This window comes from Oryzias melastigma, linkage group LG18 (assembly GCF_002922805.2).
Source record: "Oryzias melastigma strain HK-1 linkage group LG18, ASM292280v2, whole genome shotgun sequence".
In the NCBI taxonomy this organism is placed as follows: Eukaryota; Metazoa; Chordata; class Actinopteri; order Beloniformes; family Adrianichthyidae; genus Oryzias; species Oryzias melastigma.
The window spans coordinates 157,298-176,643 of NC_050529.1; the positions used below are offsets into that span (position 1 = coordinate 157,298).

The 19,346-nt window shown below is 44.9% G+C and overlaps 4 protein-coding genes across 5 annotated transcripts in view; 2 read left to right on the forward strand and 2 right to left on the reverse strand.

Moving 5' to 3' along the window:
• The window catches only part of LOC112141485 (voltage-gated potassium channel subunit beta-2), a 16,987-nt gene extending 9,475 nt beyond the window's left edge, over positions 1-7,512 (reverse strand). Inside the window, exons 1-2 of the mRNA XM_036216584.1 lie at positions 6,965-7,512; positions 5,653-5,959 (exon numbers count right to left, since the gene is read on the reverse strand). Of these exons, the coding sequence (XP_036072477.1) occupies positions 5,653-5,951 (299 nt within the window). The 5' untranslated portion in view covers positions 5,952-5,959; positions 6,965-7,512. The remainder of the gene's footprint in view (positions 1-5,652; positions 5,960-6,964) is intronic.
• A 96-nt stretch (positions 7,513-7,608) lies between these two features.
• On the reverse strand, positions 7,609-10,067 carry trappc1 (trafficking protein particle complex 1). Of its 2 annotated transcripts, none has more exons than XM_024264629.2 (5): positions 9,936-10,067; positions 8,807-8,905; positions 8,660-8,730; positions 7,869-8,007; positions 7,609-7,798 (listed from the first exon to the last, which is right to left on the reverse strand). In XM_024264629.2, exons 2-5 carry the CDS (start codon positions 8,903-8,905, stop codon positions 7,670-7,672), a joined length of 438 nt encoding a protein of 145 aa, XP_024120397.1. In that variant the 5' UTR covers positions 9,936-10,067; the 3' UTR covers positions 7,609-7,669. The 2 variants fall into 2 exon arrangements, with proteins under 2 accessions (XP_024120397.1, XP_024120396.1); XM_024264628.2 differs by lacking the exon at positions 9,936-10,067 and adding an exon at positions 9,220-9,328.
• On the forward strand, positions 9,995-12,849 carry psmb6 (proteasome 20S subunit beta 6). Its single transcript, XM_024264626.1, has 7 exons — positions 9,995-10,126; positions 11,760-11,827; positions 11,902-11,967; positions 12,124-12,189; positions 12,258-12,387; positions 12,456-12,600; positions 12,669-12,849. The coding sequence occupies exons 1-7, from the start codon at positions 10,031-10,033 to the stop codon at positions 12,794-12,796; spliced, it is 699 nt and encodes a 232-aa protein (XP_024120394.1). The 5' UTR covers positions 9,995-10,030; the 3' UTR covers positions 12,797-12,849.
• Positions 12,850-15,525: 2,676 nt separating this feature from the next.
• Positions 15,526-19,346, forward strand: part of ephb4b (eph receptor B4b) — a gene marked incomplete in the record, with an annotated part of 16,511 nt that continues 12,690 nt past the window's right edge. The window contains 1 exon segment of the mRNA XM_024264631.2: positions 15,526-16,041. Within this exon segment, the coding sequence (XP_024120399.1) occupies positions 15,942-16,041 (100 nt within the window).

Genomic DNA, 19,346 nt, shown 5'->3' on the forward strand with positions numbered 1-19,346 from the left:
CTTCAGAGGCTTCAGAGACTCAAAGCTTCAGAGACTCAAAGCTTCAGAGGCTTCAGTAGCTTCAGCGGTTTTAGAAGCTTCAGAGGCTTCAGAGACTCAAAGCTTCAGAGACTCAAAGCTTCAGAGGCTTCAGTAGCTTCAGTAGCTTCAACGGCTTCAGAAGCTTCAGAGGCCTAAGAGACTCGAAGTTTCAGAGGCTTCAGAAGCTTCAGTCCCTGAGACATGTTTCAGGTTGTCTACAGATAATCAAAATGGTTCTAAAATAACATGAAAGCTTCACAGGTTCTTCTGAACACATCCAGAGTTTCAGGAAGCTGATGAGGATGAAAATGATGACGACGAAGATGATGATGAAGATGATGAGGATGATGAAGATGATGAAGACTAGGACACTGGCGGAGGGGAAAATGGAGATGCTCCCCACCACCCCGTCTGACTGAGGAGTTTGTCTGTCAAGTTTGTCTGAGTTTCTTATTTGTGCCTGAAATAAAACATTAACCACTGATTAAATACTGGAACTGAATGTAACTGTAACTTTGACAAGAATTTTAACTTTAGATGTAACTGTAACTTTAAAAGTAACTTCAACAGTAACTGTAACTTTGAATGTAACAGTAACTTTAACAAGAATTTTAACTTTAGATGTAACTGTAACTTTGACAGTAACTTTGACAGTAACTGTAACTCTAAAGATAACTGTAACTTTGACAGTTACTGTAAGTTTGAATGTAACAGTAACTTTGACAGTAACTTTAGATGTAACTGTAACTGTAATTTTTAACTGTAACTATATATTTAACATTAACTGTAACTCTGAATTTAACTGTAACTTTAACAGTAACTCTTACTTTGACAGTAACTGTAACTTTGAATGTAATATTTTTAATAGTAACTGTAACTTTAGATGTAACTGTAACTTTGACAGTAACTGTAACTTTGAATGTAATGTTTTTAATAGTAACTTTAACTTTAGATGTAACTGTAACTTTGACAGTAACTTTAACTTTGGATGTAATATTTTAATAGTAACTGTATCTTTAGATGTAACTGTAACTTTGACAGTAACTGTAACTTTGAATGTAATATTTTTAATATTAACTGTAACTTTAGATGTAACTGTAACTTTAACAGTAACTTTGAAAGTAACTGTAACTCTGAATGTAACTCTAACTTTAACAGTAATTTTAACTCTACATGTAACTGTAACTTTAACAGTAACTTTAACAGTAACTGTAACTCTGAATGTAACTGTAGCTTTGACAGTAATTTTAACTTTAGATGTAACTGTAACTTTGACTGTAACTGTAACTTTGACAGTAATTTTAACTTTAGATGTAACTGTAACTTTAACAGTAACTTTGACAGTAACTGTAACTCTAAAGGTAACTGTAATATTGACAGTAACTGTAACTTGGACAGTAATTTTTACTTTAGAAGTAACTGTAACTTTAACACTAACTTTGACAGTAACTGTAACTCTGACGGTAACTGTAACTTTGACAGTAACTGTAATTTTGACAGTAATTATAACTTTAGATGTAACTGTAACTTTAACAGTAACTGTAACTTTGAACGCAACTGTAACTTTAACAGTAATTTTAACTTTAGATGTAATGATAACATTAAAAGTAACTGTAACTTAGAATGTAACAGTAACTTTAACAGTAGCCTTAACATTGACAGTAACTGTAACTCTGAATGTAACTGTAACTTTGACAGTAGCCGTAACTTTGAATGTAACTGTAACTTTAACAGTAACTTTGAAAGTAACTGTAACTTTAACAGTAATTTTGACAGTAACTGTAACTCTGAAGGTAACTGCAACTTTAACAGTAAGTGTAACTTGAACAGTAATTTTAACTTTAGATGTAACTGTAACTTTAACAGTAATTTTGACTTAAGATGTAACCATAACAATAAAAGTAACTGTAACTTTGAATGTAACAGTAACTTTAACAGTAGCGTAACTTTGATAGTTACTGTAACTTTGAATGTAACAGTAACTTTAACAGTAGCCGTAACTTTGACAGTAAGTGTAACTCTGAATGTAACTGTAACTTTGACAGTAACTGTAACTTTGAATGTAAAAGTAACTTTAACAGTAGCCGTAACTTTGACAGTAAATGTAACTATAAATGTAACTGTAACTTTGAATGCAACAGTAACTTTGACAGTAATTTTAACGTAAGATGTCACTGTAACTTTGGCAATAACCGTAACGTTGACAATAACCGTAACTTTGACAATAACTGTAACTGTGAGTGTAATTGTAAATTTAATAGTAACAGTAACTTTAGATGTAACTGTAACTTTGACAGTAACTGAAACCTCAACAGCAACTGTAACTTTCACAGTAACTGTTACTCTGAATGTAACTAACTTTAACAGTAATTTTAACTTTAGATGTAACTGTAACTTTAATAGTAACTTTGAGAGTAATTGTAACTCTGACTGAAACTGTAACTTTAACAGATACTTTAACTTTAGATCTAACTGTAACATTGACAGTAATTGTAACTTTAACAGTAACTTTGACAGTAACTGTAACTTGCACAGTAACTGTAACTCTGAATATAATAGTAACTTTAACAGTAAGTTTATCTTTAGATGTAACTGTAACTTTCAAAGTAACTGTAACTCTAAATGTAACTATAACTTTCACAGTAATTTTAATTTTAGAGGTAACTATAACTTTAACAGTAACTATGACTCTGAAACTGTAGCTTCGACAGTAATTTCAGCTTTAGATGTAACTGTAACTTTGATAGTTACTGTAACTTTGAATGTAACAGTTACTTTAACAGTAGCCGTAACTTTGACAGTAACTGTAACTTTGAATGAAACAGTAACTTTGACAGTAATTTTAACTTTAGATGTAACTGTAACTTTGACAGTTACTGTAACTTTGAATGTAACAGTAACTTTGACTGTAGCTGTAACTTTGACAGTAATTTTAACTTTAGATGTAACTGTAAATTTAACTGTAACATTAACAGTAACTGTAACTTGGACAGTAATTTTTACTTTAGAAGTAACTGTAACTTTAATACTAACTTTGACAGTAACTGTAACTCTGACGGTAACTGTAACTTTGACAGTAACTGTAACTTGGACAGTAATTCTAACTTTAGATGTAACTGTAACTGTAACTTTGAATGCAACTGTAACATAAACAGTAATTTTAACTTTAGATGTAACGATAACATTAAAAGTAACTGTAACTTAGAATGTAACAGTAACTTTAACAGTAGCCTTAATATTGACAGTAATTGTAACTCTGAATGTAACTGTAACTTTGACAGTAACTGTAACTTTGAATGTATCTGTAACTTTAACAGTAACTTTGAAAGTAACTGTAACTTAAACAGTAACTTTGACAGTAACTGTAACTCTAACAGTAACTTTAACAGTAACTGTAACTTGGACAGTAATTTTAACTTCAGATGAAACTGTAACTTTAACAGTAACTGTAACTTTGAATGCAGCTGTAACTTTAACAGTAATTTTAACTTTAGGTGTAACTGTAACTTTGACAGTTACTGTAATTCTAAATGTAACTAACATTGACAGTAATTTTAACTTTAGATGTAACGATAACATTAAAAGTTATTGTAACTTAGAATGTAACAGTAACTTTAACAGTAGCCTTTACATTGACAGTAACTGTAACTCTGAATGTACCTGTAACTTTAACAGTAATTTTGAAAGTAACTGTAACTCTGAATGTAACTGCAACTTTGAGCGTAATTTTATCTTTAGATATAATTTTAACTTTGACAGTTACTGTAACTTTGAATGTAACAGTAACTTTGACAGTAACTGTAACTTTAACAGTAATTTTGACAGTAACTGTAACTCTGAAGGTAACTGTAACTTTGACAGTAACTGTGACTTGGACAGTAATTTTAACTTTAGATGTAGCTGTAACTTTAACAGTAACTGTAATTTGGATGCAACTGTAACTTTATCAGTAAATTTAGCTTTAGATGTAACTGTAACTTTGATAGTTACTGTAATTCTAAATGTAACTAAAAAAAGATGTATCTTTGACAGTAACTGTAACTTTAACTGTAACTGTAACTTTGACAGTAACTGTAACTCTGAATGTAACTGTAACTTTGACAGTAATTTTAACTCTAGATGTAACTATAACATTTAAAGTAACTGTAACTTTAAATGTAACAGTAACTTTAACAGTAGCCGTAACTTTGACAGTAATTTTAACATTAGATGTAACGTTAGATGTAACTGTAACTTCAGAAACAAATAACTACATAACTGAAGCGGATCATACTCCCTTTTTAAATCATCCTCTTGATCTCTGATGAAGAGCGTGCACATCACAGAGGCGTGCACATCACAGAGGCGTGCACATCACAGAGGCGTGCACTTCAGAAGAGCGTGTACGCTGTGATGGATAAACTTCTGCAAAGTTAATGAGTGAAACTTGAGGCCTCAGAGCTTCAAGTATTATGGCATGGCGCCTCAGAGGCTCCGCCCCCTCACCTGCAGCCAGAGCCAGCGTTTGTTCTGATGGTTAAAAATAGTCAGTCGCGCTTAATGATGCAGAGCTGCCTTTGTGCAGTAATGCATGGCTGCAGGGCCGCAGCATCACTGCTGCACCCCCTTCCTGCAGGCTGGGAGAGGGGGGGTTCCGAAGGGACTCTGGACTGGATCAGAACCTCACAGGAGGAGCTGCTGGAACTACCTTTACTGTGAAGGCTGCTGCTGTGTTTCATAGTCTGCAAGCTGCTACACTGCACGCCACCACACACGCTCTACTGACCACGCTCCTGAGCATGGTAGCTCTTATTGGCAGAGGTTAAGCCACACCTCCAGAAGGAGGAGTTTCAGGTTCACACAGATCCTGGAAAACATGATGTACAGCTGTGGAGATTCTTAAAAACAAATTAAAAAGGCTCATTTTTAGTAAAGCTTTTAATGAGTTTACATTGTTTGAATATGTTGTTATTTTAACGATGTTGTTAGTCCTGGATTTAACCAATGATTAACTGATGCTGGTTTTATTGTTTCTACATAATCCTGTTCTTGTCCTAATGAGGTGATATTTCTGATTTCTCACAGCTGATAGCAGCCTCAGTGATGGACTGATCCATCCTCACTGTGAGGAGGGGGGTCTTCTCAGGATGTTCCATCTGCTCGAGTCAGACTGAACACCTGAGATTGAACACCTGAGACTGAACACCTGAGACTGAACATTTACCCAAGAATCCACAGAATCTGGATCACTTCCTCGTCTGGTTTACTGTGTGTGTGTCTCACCTTTGTGTCTGAATCACCTGTGTCTCACTTGTATGTGACCTGTCCATCACCTGTATGTAACCTGTCCATCACCTATATGTTACCTGTCCATCACCTGTGTATGACCTGTCCATCACCTGTGTGTTACCTGTCCATCACCTATATGTTACCTGTCCATCACGTTTATGTTACCTGTCCATCACGTTTATGTTACCTGTCCATCACCTATATGTTACCTGTCCATCACGTTTATGTTACCTGTCCATCACCTGTGTATGACCTGTCCATCACCTGTATGTTACCTGTCCATCACCTGTATGTGACCTGTCCATCACCTGTATGTTACCTGTCCATCACCTGTATGTGACCTGTCCATCACCTGCCTCTCACCTGTAGGTCATGCTGCTCTGCTCCATGCTGACGTCACACTCCTTCAGGAAGATCTCCAGCCTCCTCCTCTCCATCAGCCTCCGGGCTGCATCCAGGATCTGGGAGGCCAGCATGGACTCCTCCTTCTCCTTGGCCTCCTTCTTTCCATCCCTCTTATCTGCTTTCCCAGAATTCCCTCTGATCACTTTGGGCTTCTTGGTGAATCCGTACAGCTCCTCTACGCTGAACTTTCCGCTTTTTCCTCCGAGTCCAGCTGAGGGTCCAGCCACTCCGACTGCAGAAGCGCGGCCTGCAAACATGGCTGATCCTGGGAGACAGCAGAGAGGGCGGAGTCACATCAGCCACACCTGTACCTGTCCTGAGGAGCTGCTGACGGTCCTGTGAGCCTCACGTTCAGCTGTCAGCTGCAGCTTCACACCTGTCCTCACCTGAACACTTTCCCATCATTCTTTCTGTTTCCAGAGACTCTGTATGCCTCTGCCCGAAGGGGCGGGGCTTCTAGAACGGGATGCTGTAGGTCTTTGAAAACCTTCAGACTATTGGAGGTTCAGATGTTTCTTGATGTTCCAGAAAACTTCTCTTTAGTTCTGGACTACATTTTCTTAAGTTAATGCATGGACTGAACTCTGTCGCCCCCTGATGGAGATCTCAGGTCACTGCAGTTCTGATGGGATCTGATCTGAGCAGGATCAGAGGATCTATCATCTGGATCAGAATCCCCACCAGTCTAACATCTCTGAGAGCAGATTTTGATGCTCCATCATCTAAATGTTCCATTCCACACTGTTCAACCGGAGCTGCTCCCAGTGATGTTGATCCCATCGGTCACTTTATCTTATACTCAATCCAAGTTACTTTAGAAATACATGCAATGTTCGTAACATTAATCATGTCCACAGTGCACTTGCTTCCTCTTTTGAGTTTCCTTTTGTATTTTTTATCTCCGCACTATAACTTTGTTCTCTTTGTAAATATTGTTCTATCTGTAACGCTGCCGTAACCCTGAAATGTCCCCACCGTGGGACGAAAAAAGGACGATCTTATCTTATCTTATCATAGTTCTTAAGTTTATGTCTTGGTTTGATCTCTGATCTTTCCTAATCCTTCCATCATTAAAGATCTGGGATCATCAGATCTGATCAGCCTGAGTCTAGGATCAGACCTTCATGACCAAAAACACCAGAACTCAGATCCCTACGATCAGCCGTTCTTTAACTTCAGAACTATCCAGACCAGGAGAACCTGGTCCTCCTGCTGTCCACCAGTCACCTGTGACCCAGACTCCGCCCCCTCACCTGGAGCTCCCACATACCTGTTCAGTCCGCCTCCTGGTGTCCACGGCGACCGTCCACCTTTGTCTGGCGTTCACTGCAGCGCTCGCCCTAATCCCGTCGGTCTAATCCAACCAATCAGAGCGCAGGGGCAGCAGTAACAGACAGACGGGAGGATTTAGGCGCCAAACGCCCCCAACAGATGTTCAGGAGCGGCCACGCCGCTGGTCACGCCACGGTGACCCTGGCAAGTCCCAGTCATCCCAGACGAGTCCGAACCAGAGCAGGGAGGAAGTGTTCTGCTCACTTTGTTACCATGACAACCAGGTGAAGCTGCTGCTCTGTGACGACGTGCGGATAGATCCTCCATAAACGAGGATCAGGGGTTTGTTGGCAGAATGTTCATCAGTGGGATTATAGCAGATTATAGCAGATTACGGCAGAGATCACCTGCATAATCTGAGGTCAGACGCTGGTGTTTTGGTGTTTGTGGTTCCTGTCGGCCTCCAGGGTGAAACGATGATGAGGTTACAGAGACGAGGTTCATGGAGGAAGAGGAGAAGGGTAGATGGAGGAAGATCCTTCACTGTAGCCCCGCCCCCCAAACATCAAAGAGGAGCACACACAGATCCATCCAGCTGCTGGTAATCAGATTACATCATTAATGAGCTGACACAGAGGAGGCTCAGGCGGTCTTCATCACTTTATTCACAAACTCCAGATCAATAACTGCGATCAGCTGCTGATCAGGCGGCTCGAGGGCTGAAGAATGGCAGAGACCTGACGAAGGCGTCCAGACGACTGCAGAACAGCTCGCTGTCCAGGGAGGGCGCCGGCGAGCACGCCGGGTTCTTCACCACCAGCTCCACGTACAGCTGAGACACAGACACACTGTAAACAGCTGATCGGACCCGCTCCGCACCAGGTTCTGGTTCTGGTTCTCACGTTGCTGTAGATGTGCTGCAGCGTCTCTCTGGCGCTGTTCACTGACAGGTCCGTGTTCAAGACCAGCTTCAGCCCGCTGGGAGTCTCCAGGTAATGTAGGCGGTACTTACTGGTCTGGAACGACAGGAAGCCGTCCTTCCTGAGCGGACAGACGGTCAAGGAGGACAGACAGGTGAGCGGACAGACGGTCAAGGAGGAAAGACAGGTGAGCGGACAGACAGGTGAGCAGACAGACGGTCAAGGAGGACAGACAGGTGAGCGGACAGACGGTCAAGGAGGAAAGACAGGTGAGCGGACAGACAGGTGAGCGGGCAGACAGGTGGATAGACAGGTAAACAGATAGACGGTCAAGGAGGACAGACAGGAGGACAGACAGGTGAGCGGGCAGACAGGTGAGCGGACAGACAGGTGAGCGGACAGACAGGTGTATAGACAGGTAAACAGATAGACGGTCAAGGAGGACAGACAGGTGGATAGACAGGTGAGTGGATAGACAGGTGAGCAGACAGACAGGTGAGCGGACAGACGGTCAAGGAGGACAGACAGGTGGATAGACAGGTAAACAGATAGACGGTCAAGGAGGACAGACAGGTGGATAGACAGGTGAGTGGATAGACAGGTGAGCGGACAGACAGGTGAGCGGACAGACGGTCAAGGAGGACAGACAGGAGGACAGACGGTCAAGGAGGACAGACAGGTGAGCGGGCAGAAAGGTGAGCTGACAAACAGTCAAGGAGGACAGGTAGACAGACAGACAGGTGAGCAGGCAGACAGGTGCTGAGACAGGATACATGTCCAGAGGAGACATCTTGCTGACGAAGGAGCGGATGGAGAACAGCATCCCGTACATCAGCTTGAACTCCTGTGAACACGGTTTACGTCATTTGTTTGTCTGTTTGTTTGTTTGTTTGTTTGTTTGGGTGGGCGGGGCTCCCCACCTCCTCCTTGGAGATTCCCGCCTGCTTCTTCCGGTTCCACTCGTTATAATACAGGCAGCTTCCGTTCCGGTCGAAGATGTAGATGTTATGAACCGTCATCTGCAGCGGATTACCGGGAATGAGAACCAAAAAGGACGTTAATAAACGGAGACCGAATAAAGACAGAACAACTTCCGGTTTAGGGTCATTTAGTTCATGTTCGCCCAGAAAATCGTGTCATTTCAAACGGAATCTGCTGGTAACAGATCGGGTTGGACGAATGGTCGTCTTTAATCCGCGAATGTTCGTCTTGGATTAATTTAATCTAAAGAGTTATCCTTGACACGCGCTGTCGGTGTCAGAGGAGATGAAAGAGGGATAAATATTTACAAATAAACGCTCAAATCCTTATTGAAAAGCTCCGAGCTGTTTACCTTCGCTTCCTGTCTCCAACAGGACCCCGCTGCTGAGGCGACCGCGAAACTGCCTGTTTACAATTATTTCACGAAATAAGGGAAAAAAAATAATAATAATGATAATAAACGCGTCACTTAAATACACCCAAATGACACAATATAAATATATTAAAAAGTTGCTTAAAAAATAGAATAATTTTTTGAAAAAGAAGGAATGAAAAAAGACGTTTTTAAACGTCATGTACAGAAAAGTTTGAGATTTGACTCCGTGTTTCAGTCTCTTTGAACTTCAAAGTTTGAAGGATGTGTCAGAGTTGACATAACTACTGCTTAACAGCACATTAATATCAATTATTTATTATTATTTTTAAAAAATCATGACACTTTTCACATATATATACAATTGAACTCAAAATCCGCCCATAATTACATGTTAGTTTGACACCTGAGAAACAGCTCCAATGTCTCTAGTATTTTTACTGGAACGAACAGTAAAACAGATTTCTCCAACAGTGAAATGATCGATTCTCAGTCTTTGGTTAAATAACACTCATATTCCAGGAGAGATCACACCAAAAACTTTAACTTATTCTCAAGGAGTAACTGGGATGTTATGATTGTGAAGAAAATCAGTATAAGATCATAACTGCACATTAGTGTTAAAGATCAACCACGATTATACTGTTTTGGAACCAGGAATGAAAAAAATAGATTTATGCTTATAGATAATATACCTTTAGTTTTCAGACACCGAAGTCTCGTCTACAATGATTAAATTCGGGCGTATCCTCGGGCAGCTGCAGGGGTCCTGACTCCAAACACAGCAAAGATGGCGGCAGCTTCCATGATGCCGATTTTCAGCCAGAACGTTTCTTCTAAAAGTGACCTGGTTCCGGACTGGACCCGCCAGGAAGTTAGCACAGGGGTAAGTTCGGATGGTATGTGTTCGGAAAGGTTCGGACTGGGTTCGGCTTGGTCCCGGCTTTAGTATTTTAACCGCGCACTCCGCGCTGAATGAGACAGCAGTTCTGATGGAGCTAATGGCGGCTAGCGTTAGCCTAAAATTCAACCAAAGATTCTGGCTTCTGACTGTCTCATGAGGGTTCTGAGGTGGTTCTGAACCTAAGTCCGGTTCTGGGTGTAAAGCAGATGGTCTGGTGATGGTCTAATGCTAACTCACCTTCAGATAAACGTTTCGGGGAGGAGCTGTCCGATAATGGACTCATGCTAATACTGCTGGTAATAAATCGGTGCAGCTTTTTGTCTCATTTTTCAAAGTAAAAGTTTAAAAATGAACTCTTAAATTACAGACTCCTGGTCCACGTAAAACAATCATCTGAAATAGATTCAAATCTGATCAAAGTGATCAATTTGAGGAAACTGCAAACAGCTAATACTTTAGTAAACAAAATGACAAACAATACTTGATCAACTTAATGCTAAAACCCGCCAGAACCTTTAGGATTCTTTCACTCTTTAGATCTCACAGCTGAACCGACCACAATCAGTCATAACTGATAGGGTGAAGAGAATCAGGACCTGCAGTAACCATGGTAACAAACACCATCAGGACCAGCAGTAACCGTGGTAACAAACACCATCAGGACCAGCAGTAACCATGGTAACAAACACCATCAGGACCTGCAGTAACCGTGGTAACAAACACCATCAGGACCAGCAGTAACCATGGTAACAAACACCATGAGGACCAGCAGTAACCATGGTAACAAACACCATCAGGACCTGCAGTAACCATGGAAACAAACACCATCAGGACCTGCAGTAACCATGGAAACAAACACCATGAGGACCTGCAGTAACCATGGAAACAAGCACATTCAGGACCAGCAGTAACCATGGTAACAAACACCATCAGGACCAGCAGTAACCATGGTAACAAACACCATCAGGACCTGCAGTAACCATGGAAACAAACACCATCAGGACCTGCAGTAACCATGGTAACAAACACCATCAGGACCTGCAGTAACCATGGTAACAAACACCATGAGGACCTGCAGTAACCATGGAAACAAACACCATGAGGACCTGCAGTAACCATGGTAACAAACACCATCAGGACCTGCAGTAACCATGGTAACAAACACCATCAGGACCAGTGGTGCTGGACTGGAGTTAAAGAACTCTTCAGTTTTGTTTGTTGTTCAGTTCATCCCTAAAATCAGCTTCTGATTCAGGATGAGGAGGAACCAAACAGAACCAGAATCCCAGAATGAACGTCCAGAGTGTCGTTTATCACTATGACGTCTCAGAGACGATAAATGAAACATGGAGACGTTTACGATGTTTCTGTGGAACCTTTAGCATCGTAGCTTTAGCGTCATTGTTTTTAGAACCGACGGTACTCTCCATCCGTAGACGTGAGTCAGCTGGTTCTGATCTGGAGGAAACTGGTTCTGTCTCATCAACTCTTCAGTAATGTGTCGCACATCGACCCAGAAAAACCCACTCCGCTTCAGAACCCCAGCTGGTTCGATCTCACCTGCTCAGGTGTCGGATCAGAACCGCTCTGACCTCACCCGTCTCCTGTGCTGCAGACCACCATCATGGCGGTGGAGTACGACGGAGGAGTCGTGGTCGGGGCCGACTCTCGGACCACCACCGGGTAAGAGCACCTCAGGGGGAGGGGCTTCAGCGCCCACCTGTCCATCAGCTCACCTGTGTATGTTTGTGTGTCAGAGCGTACATCGCCAACAGAGTGACGGACAAACTGACCCGGATCCATGACCGGATCTACTGCTGCAGGTGAGTTCTGCTGGGACCTCTGACCAGAACCGGAGTTTATGACTGTGTGTGTGTCCAGGTCGGGTTCTACTGGGACCTCTGACCAGAACAAGTCTATGACTGCTGAGACCTCTCATCAGTACCAGAACCGGAGTGTGTAACTGTGTGTGTGTCCAGGTCCGGTTCTGCCGCAGACACTCAGGCCATCGCTGAGGTGGTCTCCTATCAGCTGGGCTTTCACAGGTACCTTCCTTTGATTGACAGCTGTTCCCGTCAGTGTTTGTGACTCACCTGTGGCCCCGCCCCCTCAGCATTGAGCTGGACGAGCCCCCCCTGGTGGAGACGGCCGCTCACCTGTTCAGGGCCAGCTGTTATCGGTACCGGGAGGAGCTGATGGCGGGTATCCTGGTGGCGGGCTGGGACCGCAGGAAGGGGGGCCAGGTGAGTCCAGATCCTCGTCTGAGCTACCTGTGTGTCTGCGGTGCTGACTCCGCCCCCTCCCGGGTCAGGTGTACTGCGTTCCTATAGGAGGCATGCTGGTGCGGCAGCCGGTGTCGGTGGGCGGCAGCGGCAGCTCCTACATCTACGGCTATATGGACTCCAACTACAAACCCGGACTCAGCAAGGACCAGTGTCTGGACCTCACCGCCAAAGGTATGGCAGGCTCCGCCCACCGGGCCGCACGTGACAGCCAGAGTCTCACCTGTCTGTCTGCATCACAGCGCTCGCTCTGGCCATGGAGAGGGACGGCTCCAGCGGGGGCGTGGTCCGGCTGGCGACCATCTCTGAGAAGGGCGTGGAGAGGCGTGTCCTCCTGGGAGACCAGCTGCCCAAGTTCTCCACGCACTGAGCGTGCTCAGTCCAGTTCTGATCGTGGTGTTAATAAAGGTTTCACTCTCTGTTCCTGCTGGTCCTCATTCATGCAGAACCCACCAAACCGGATCAGAACCAGCAGACTGAGTCCAGCAGGGGAGCCAGAACCAACCTAACAGAACTCCTGGTTGTGGGGTGGTTCCGTCTGCTGCAGAACTCTAGAAGAGCTTGGAGCTTCTTGATGTGACCACAGCGGTTCCTAAATCCATGAAGATCCTCAGCTGACGTCCAGCTCACACAGATCTGCTCTAGCAGCGGCTAGGATTTATGCTAACGAGAAACGAACATGAACAGACGGGGCGGGTCCATGAAGCCACGCCCCCAGAGGAGATCTTCAAGTCAACATGAAACATGTCAGGATGAGGGATTTTAGTTTAAAACGTCATCATTAAAACACGACTGGAGACGTTTTTGAGAATCTAAACTGATCATAGGGGACTTCAATCCAGTTGGACCTCCATCTGGTTCTGAATCCAGTTCCATGAGAAGAGTTCTACATCTAATCTGGATCAGAGTTCCATGGTTTAAATCTGAATCTGGATTGTGATCTTTCTTTAACCATGAAGAACATGTTTGTATTTACTATAATGAGCTGAGAAACACAAACATCACAATCTTCACGTTAATATCTAATCTATAAACGGATAAAACGTTTTAAATTAGGACTGAAAGTTAACGGACTCGATTAATCATCAGAACAAGTGAGCTGAGGTTCATTTCTTTTCCAGATTAGTGATTAGTTGATCCCTGTCTCTATTTAGTGAGAACATGCTGGATCGTGTCATTAAAAGATCTAGAGAATGACATCATCACTGAGGTGATCCACTTTAGAGTCATTCCAGTCTACCTGCATGTGGATCCATCGTTCTAGTCTACCTGCATGAAGATCCATCGTTCTACTCTACCTGCATGAAGATCCATCGTTCTAGTCTACGTTCATGAGGATCCATCATTCCAGTCTACCTTCATGAGGATCCATCGTTCTGCGTCTTATGGTTTCATTTTAGAAACTGACCGTTATCAGCTGGATGAGTTTAAATCTGGTTTTTCTTCCTGCTTTGTACCGGATCAGAACTTCTCCAGATTTGTGTCAAACATTCAGGTCCGTGGTTCTGGTCGGTCATGACATCCTCATGTCTGCAGGTGGCGCCAAAACATTGAATTCAATTTAGCCTGTGGCTGTCAGGAAGCTCCAGCTGATCCACCTGCTGGTTCTGATCCACCTGCAGGTTCTGATCCACCTGCTGGTTCTGATCCACCTGCTGACTCACCTACATGGGGGATGTACCTGATACCTGTCTGTCGTTTAATTAGTGAACTGCTGGTGTTCTAAGATCGGATCAGCAGTTCTGTCTGACTCGACTCGTGAAGGTCCAGATCTGGAGGAAAGTTCTGGACTGAAGGTTCAGAGTCACCGACACTGAAATGATTGAAACTGGAAACCAAACTTCAGAACCGTTTCCTCAGTCATCCTCATCTTCATCGACCTGCAGTCCTGTGTGGAACCAGGTACAGAACTGTTCTGGTCCTGGGTGGTACCAGAACCCTCAGGGACCGGTGGACTGACTCTCTCAGAGGAACTCCAGGGTTCTTCAGGTTTCTGGTTCTGATCAGAGAAGATCTTCTGGTTCCTGCTGAGGAGACGGGTCTCCAGAGGTTCTGTCCAGGTCCAGGTCTGAACAGAACCTGATCTGCTGGATCTTTACTGAGAGGATCCATTAGAGGAGGAGCAGAGGCGGTCCGGTCCGGCAGCGTCTCCTCCTCCTTCATCCAGAAGCTTTCAGCTCAACGTTTGTTTTAAAACTTTATTGGCAAACAACATAAAACAACAACAGTGAACGTCTGAATGAGTAAACATTCCAGAACAAATATGACACCTCTCTATCGTGTAAACAGTTTATCAGAACCCGTCCAACAGAAATCCAGTTTATGTCCACAAACGTCCAGTCTAATCTCAGCAGGTAAAGTTATTGATTTGTTTATTGGAAACTGAATCAACACAAACATTCTGAGTTCTTCATTGGTTGATGATGTAAATCCATTTAAAGAGTTGTAGACGGGGCCCTGCGACAGACTGGCGACCTGTCCAGGGTGTACCCCGCCTTCGCCCTTCAGTAGCCGGGATAGGCTCCGGCACCCCCGCGACCCCGACAGGGACAAAGCGGTCAAGAAGATGGATGGATGGATGGAGTTGTAGACGGACTGGAATGAAACATTCATATAATCTCTGAGGAACATTATGAAGAGACTCTTCACAGATGTTCATGAGAACAAAATCATTTTCATTCCATCTAAAGAAACCAGAGACTGAATCTAGTTTAACACGTCACTGTTATTCCAGATCAAACATCGAATCTGGGATTATAAAGGAGATCCAGCAGGATTCATGAAAGTGGATCTTTCAGATCAAAGTTCTGCAGCAGATGTTTGATCACGGTGACGTCATCCCTCCGGACGGACTTCCGGTTGATGTTTTTCTGGTCTAGTTTAAAACTCTTCAAAACTAAAGTTTTACTGAATTAAAAAGTTTTTATTAAAACAGAAACGACCCCCTGCCCCCTCCCCGCCCCCTCGGTCAGCTCTGCACATGCGCACAACGATTTTCTCCCCGCATTCCTTTGCACCATCACTCCCATCTAAGCCCCGCCCCCTGGTTGACCGGTGGGCCTTCCAACCAATCAGGGCCAAGTCGCAATGCCAGGTGGGCGGGGTTTGTGGTGGAGGCGGAGACAGAAAAAGTTTGCTTTTGTCTCAACTTTTGCTGGAAGTTTGATCGGAAAAGTGTCAGAAGAACCGGGGGAGAACCGGGACAGAACCAGAGGAGAACCAGAGGAGAACCGAGTCAGAACAGGAGGAGAGCCGGGACAGAACCGGAGGGTCCGTTCCTCCCACCCTCTTCCCTCCACAGACCCCCGCGCGGGATGGTCCGGTCTCGGCGCCGCGCGCCTCCGGATCTCCTCTCTGTCTCCAAACGCGTCCTCGTGCAGGACTTCTAACCTCGCACGCGCTCAGCTCAAATGAGGCGCGCGCGGCTGGCTGCAAGCGAGCCCAGGTGACGTCACTGATCCGGGATCAATAGTTGTGCCCGCACGCGGGTCCCGGGATCCCGGAGGGAGGAACCCATGCGGGACCGGAGGACCCGGGGGGGAGCGTCCCCACGCGGGCTGGGACCGCTGCTCCTCCCGCTGCTGCTGCTGCTGGGTCGGAACCGCGCGGACGAAGGTGAGTCCAACAGGTCCGACCCAGCCGAGTCCTGCGTGACCAGAGCCACACATGTTCCAGAACCCGTCCTCTGGATTTGGGGTCCGGTTCTGGAGGTTCTAGAGTTCTTCATTGAGGAAGTTTCCTCTTCTGTGATTTGATGGTCACTTCAGATCATTACAGACATTAGTTCTGGTTCTGATTAGTAGTTCTGGACTCAGATCATCTGGATTACTGAATTAACCTGGACTGATCTGGATTATTGGATTATCTGGATTAAATTGGATTTTAAATGAACTGGATTAATGGAATAATCTGGATTTGATTTGATGGATTAATCTAATTTATTGGAATAATCTGAACTGGATTACCATAATGAGTTAATCTGAATTAAACCTGACTATCAGTATAATCTGGATCTAATTAGATTAATGGAATAACCTGGATTGATTTGTATTATTGGATTAATCCGGATTGAACGGGATTATTAGAACCTTTTTAACGGATCTTTCTGTTGTGAACTCGGGTTTTATAGATGAATGTGGTTCTGTCTTTCAGCCAGACGGGCCTTATCGTCTGTTCTCAGTGAGGTTCTGGAGAACGGAACCAGAACATTACAGTGTGGTTGTGGAGGTTCTGGCCGTGTTCTCTAGTGTTCTGGATCCCTGCATGGCAGAAGATCTGAGAAGCTTTGGCGGGTCAGAGAAGAGGTTCTGCTCAGAACCTGTGGGGGTTCTGGTCTGAGATCAGCTGATCCATCCCTGCGATCATGTGAGTTCTGCTCGTCGTCTGGGTTAATGGTTGTCAGTTTGGGTCTTGTAGTTCTGATCAGAACCTCAGTGGGTTCAGTGGGTCGGTGTAGAGTGGTTTGGGTCAGAACCAGACCCGACAGAGGGATCCTCGTGAGAACAGCAGAACAAACCCGTGAGTGACGCAGACTGCTATTGTCTCTGGATCGGATGGTTCAGGTTTGACAGGAAGTCCTCGTGCACGCGCACGTGCACAAGCTGACAGCTGTTTGTTCTGAAGGAACCGTTCCTCACCTGTGCAGGTGAGAACACACCTGTGGAGAGGATGTAAGGATGTTCCAGAGACAATCAAACGATCAAAGACGACTCCGCCTCCTGTCAAGTTCTAACAGAACCTTCTGGTTCTGAGTCTGCAGAAAGAACCTGAACCAGAGGCGGTCCGCTCCACCACAGCAGCTGCTCTGTCTGCAGTCATAGGAAGTGAAGGATTGATCCGACTGAGATGGGAGAGGATCAGAGATTAATCCTCATGGATTCATTGAATCATTAACATCAATACCAGTTATAAATATAAAAACAGTTATTAAATCGTTTACGAAATGTTCTGATCCGTGTTCCTTCCACCTGTCACCTGTTCCTGTCCTTCTGACCAGATTAACCTCAGATCCTTCCTGATCCCTCTCTGATCAGCTGATCCTATCTCCAGTCTGAGTCCTGATCCAAACAGACGTTTGTGATTCTTTGTTTCATCTCTGAGTTCTGGTTCTTCTCTGAATGAACTCCAGTTCCTTATGCAGATACAGAGAATCTGGATCAGAACCAGAGACTGGTCGTCTTCAGGTTAGGGTTCTTCTTGGTTCTGGAGCTCTGGTCTCCACACCAGAGAGTAACTTTCTATCCTGCAGATCAGCTGGAGGTTCTCCTGATCCTCCAGTGACGGTTGAATACTTCTCCTGACATGAAGGTCGCAGATCTCAAACGCCGTCTGGATCTTCCTCCTGCTCCTCATCTCTGCAGGTTTTCTGGTCCGTGAGACGGATCAGGTGATCTGGAGGATCAGACAGTTCCCCTGGAGGTACCTGTTCTCACAGGTGATCCAGCCGGAGTTCAGAGACAAACAGGGATTAACCAGTGAGCTAGCAGGTGGAAGATCCCGATGAAGGATCAGGATCCTCATCATGATTTTCCATCAGGATCATCAGGATCAGGATCTCGTTAGAGGATCTGGATCTCGATGGAGGATCCTGTTGGAGGATCTGGATCCTGATAGAGGATCTGGATCCTGGTGGAGGATCTGGATCTCGATGGAGGATCCTGGTGGAGGATCAGGATCTTGTTAGAGGATCTGGATCTCAATGGAGGATCCTGTTGGAGGATCTGGATCCTGATAGAGGATCAGGATCTCGATAGAGGTTGCTATTGGAGGAACAACAGGATCTTGATAGAGGATCCTGTTGGAGAATCTGGATCCTGGTGGAGGATCCTGTTGGAGGATCGGGATCTTGATGGAAGATCCTGTTGGAAAATCTGGATCCGGTTGGAAGATCAGGATCTGGATGGAGGATCCCGTTGGAGGATCAGGATCTGGATGGAGGATCCTGTTGGAGGATCATGATCTCGATGGAGGATCCTGTTGGAGGATCACGATCTGGATGGAGGATCAGGATCCCGTTGGAGGAGCAGGATCTTGATGAAGGATCAGGATCTGGATGGAGGATCCCGTTGGAGGATCTGGATCTTGTTTAGGATCTGGATCCTGTTGGAGGATCAGGATCTGGATGGAGGATCCCGTTGGAGGATCAGGATCTGAATGGAGGATCAGGATCCCGTTGGAGGAGCAGGATCTTGATGAAGGATCATGATCTGGATGGAGGATCCTGTTGTAGGATCTGGATCTGGATGGAGGATCAGGATCCCGTTGGAGGAGCAGGATCTTGATGAAGGATCATGATCTGGATGGAGGATCCTGTTGGAGGATCTGGATCTTGTTTAGGATCTGGATCCTGTTGGAGGATCAGGATCTGGATGGAGGATCCTGTTGGAGGATCTGGATCTTGTTTAGGATCTGGATCCTGTTGGAGGATCAGGATCTGGATGGAGGATCAGGATCCCGCTGGAGGAGCAGGATCTTGATGAAGGATCATGATCTGGATGGAGGATCCTGTTGGAGGATCTGGATCTTGTTTAGGATCTGGATCCTGTTGGAGGATCATGATCTGGATGGAGGATCCTGTTGCAGGTCTGTATTTCCCGCTCCGTCCTCGGAGCAGGATGAGGATGAAGGACATAATTACCTTGATTCCAGAGCGAGTCCCGGCATGAGACCACACACTGGCACACGTGCACGGACACGCTCACGTGCACAACAGCGGGCGGCTGGTGTAAACATCCCGTCTGCGTTTCCACGGTGATTCTGTCCCATCAGGCTCTCTTATCTCAGATTTGTTGTTTACAGAGTTCCGTTCTGAGGAGACGCTGGTCTGAGCGTGCACGTGGACTGTGTGGGTGTGTGTGTGTGTGTGTGTGTGTGTGTGTGTGTGTGTGTGCTGCTGCGGGACGTGCACGTGAACCTCTGAA

Bases quoted from the DNA above. Each gene is read 5' to 3' on its own strand.
- trappc1 (XM_024264629.2), bottom strand. From the start codon at position 8,905: ATGACGGTTCATAACATCTACATCTTCGACCGGAACGGAAGCTGCCTG. The intron at 8,731-8,806 runs GTGGGGAGCCCC...CCGTGTTCACAG, and splicing joins CGGGAATCTCCAAGGAGGAG to GAGTTCAAGCTGATGTACGG. The intron at 8,008-8,659 runs GTATCCTGTCTC...CTGTCCGCTCAG, and splicing joins AAGATGTCTCCTCTGGACAT to GAAGGACGGCTTCCTGTCGT.
- psmb6 (XM_024264626.1), top strand. From the start codon at position 10,031: ATGGCGGCAGCTTCCATGATGCCGATTTTCAGCCAGAACGTTTCTTCT. The intron at 12,388-12,455 runs GTGAGTCCAGAT...CTCCCGGGTCAG, and splicing joins ACCGCAGGAAGGGGGGCCAG to GTGTACTGCGTTCCTATAGG. The intron at 12,601-12,668 runs GTATGGCAGGCT...TCTGCATCACAG, and splicing joins TCTGGACCTCACCGCCAAAG to CGCTCGCTCTGGCCATGGAG.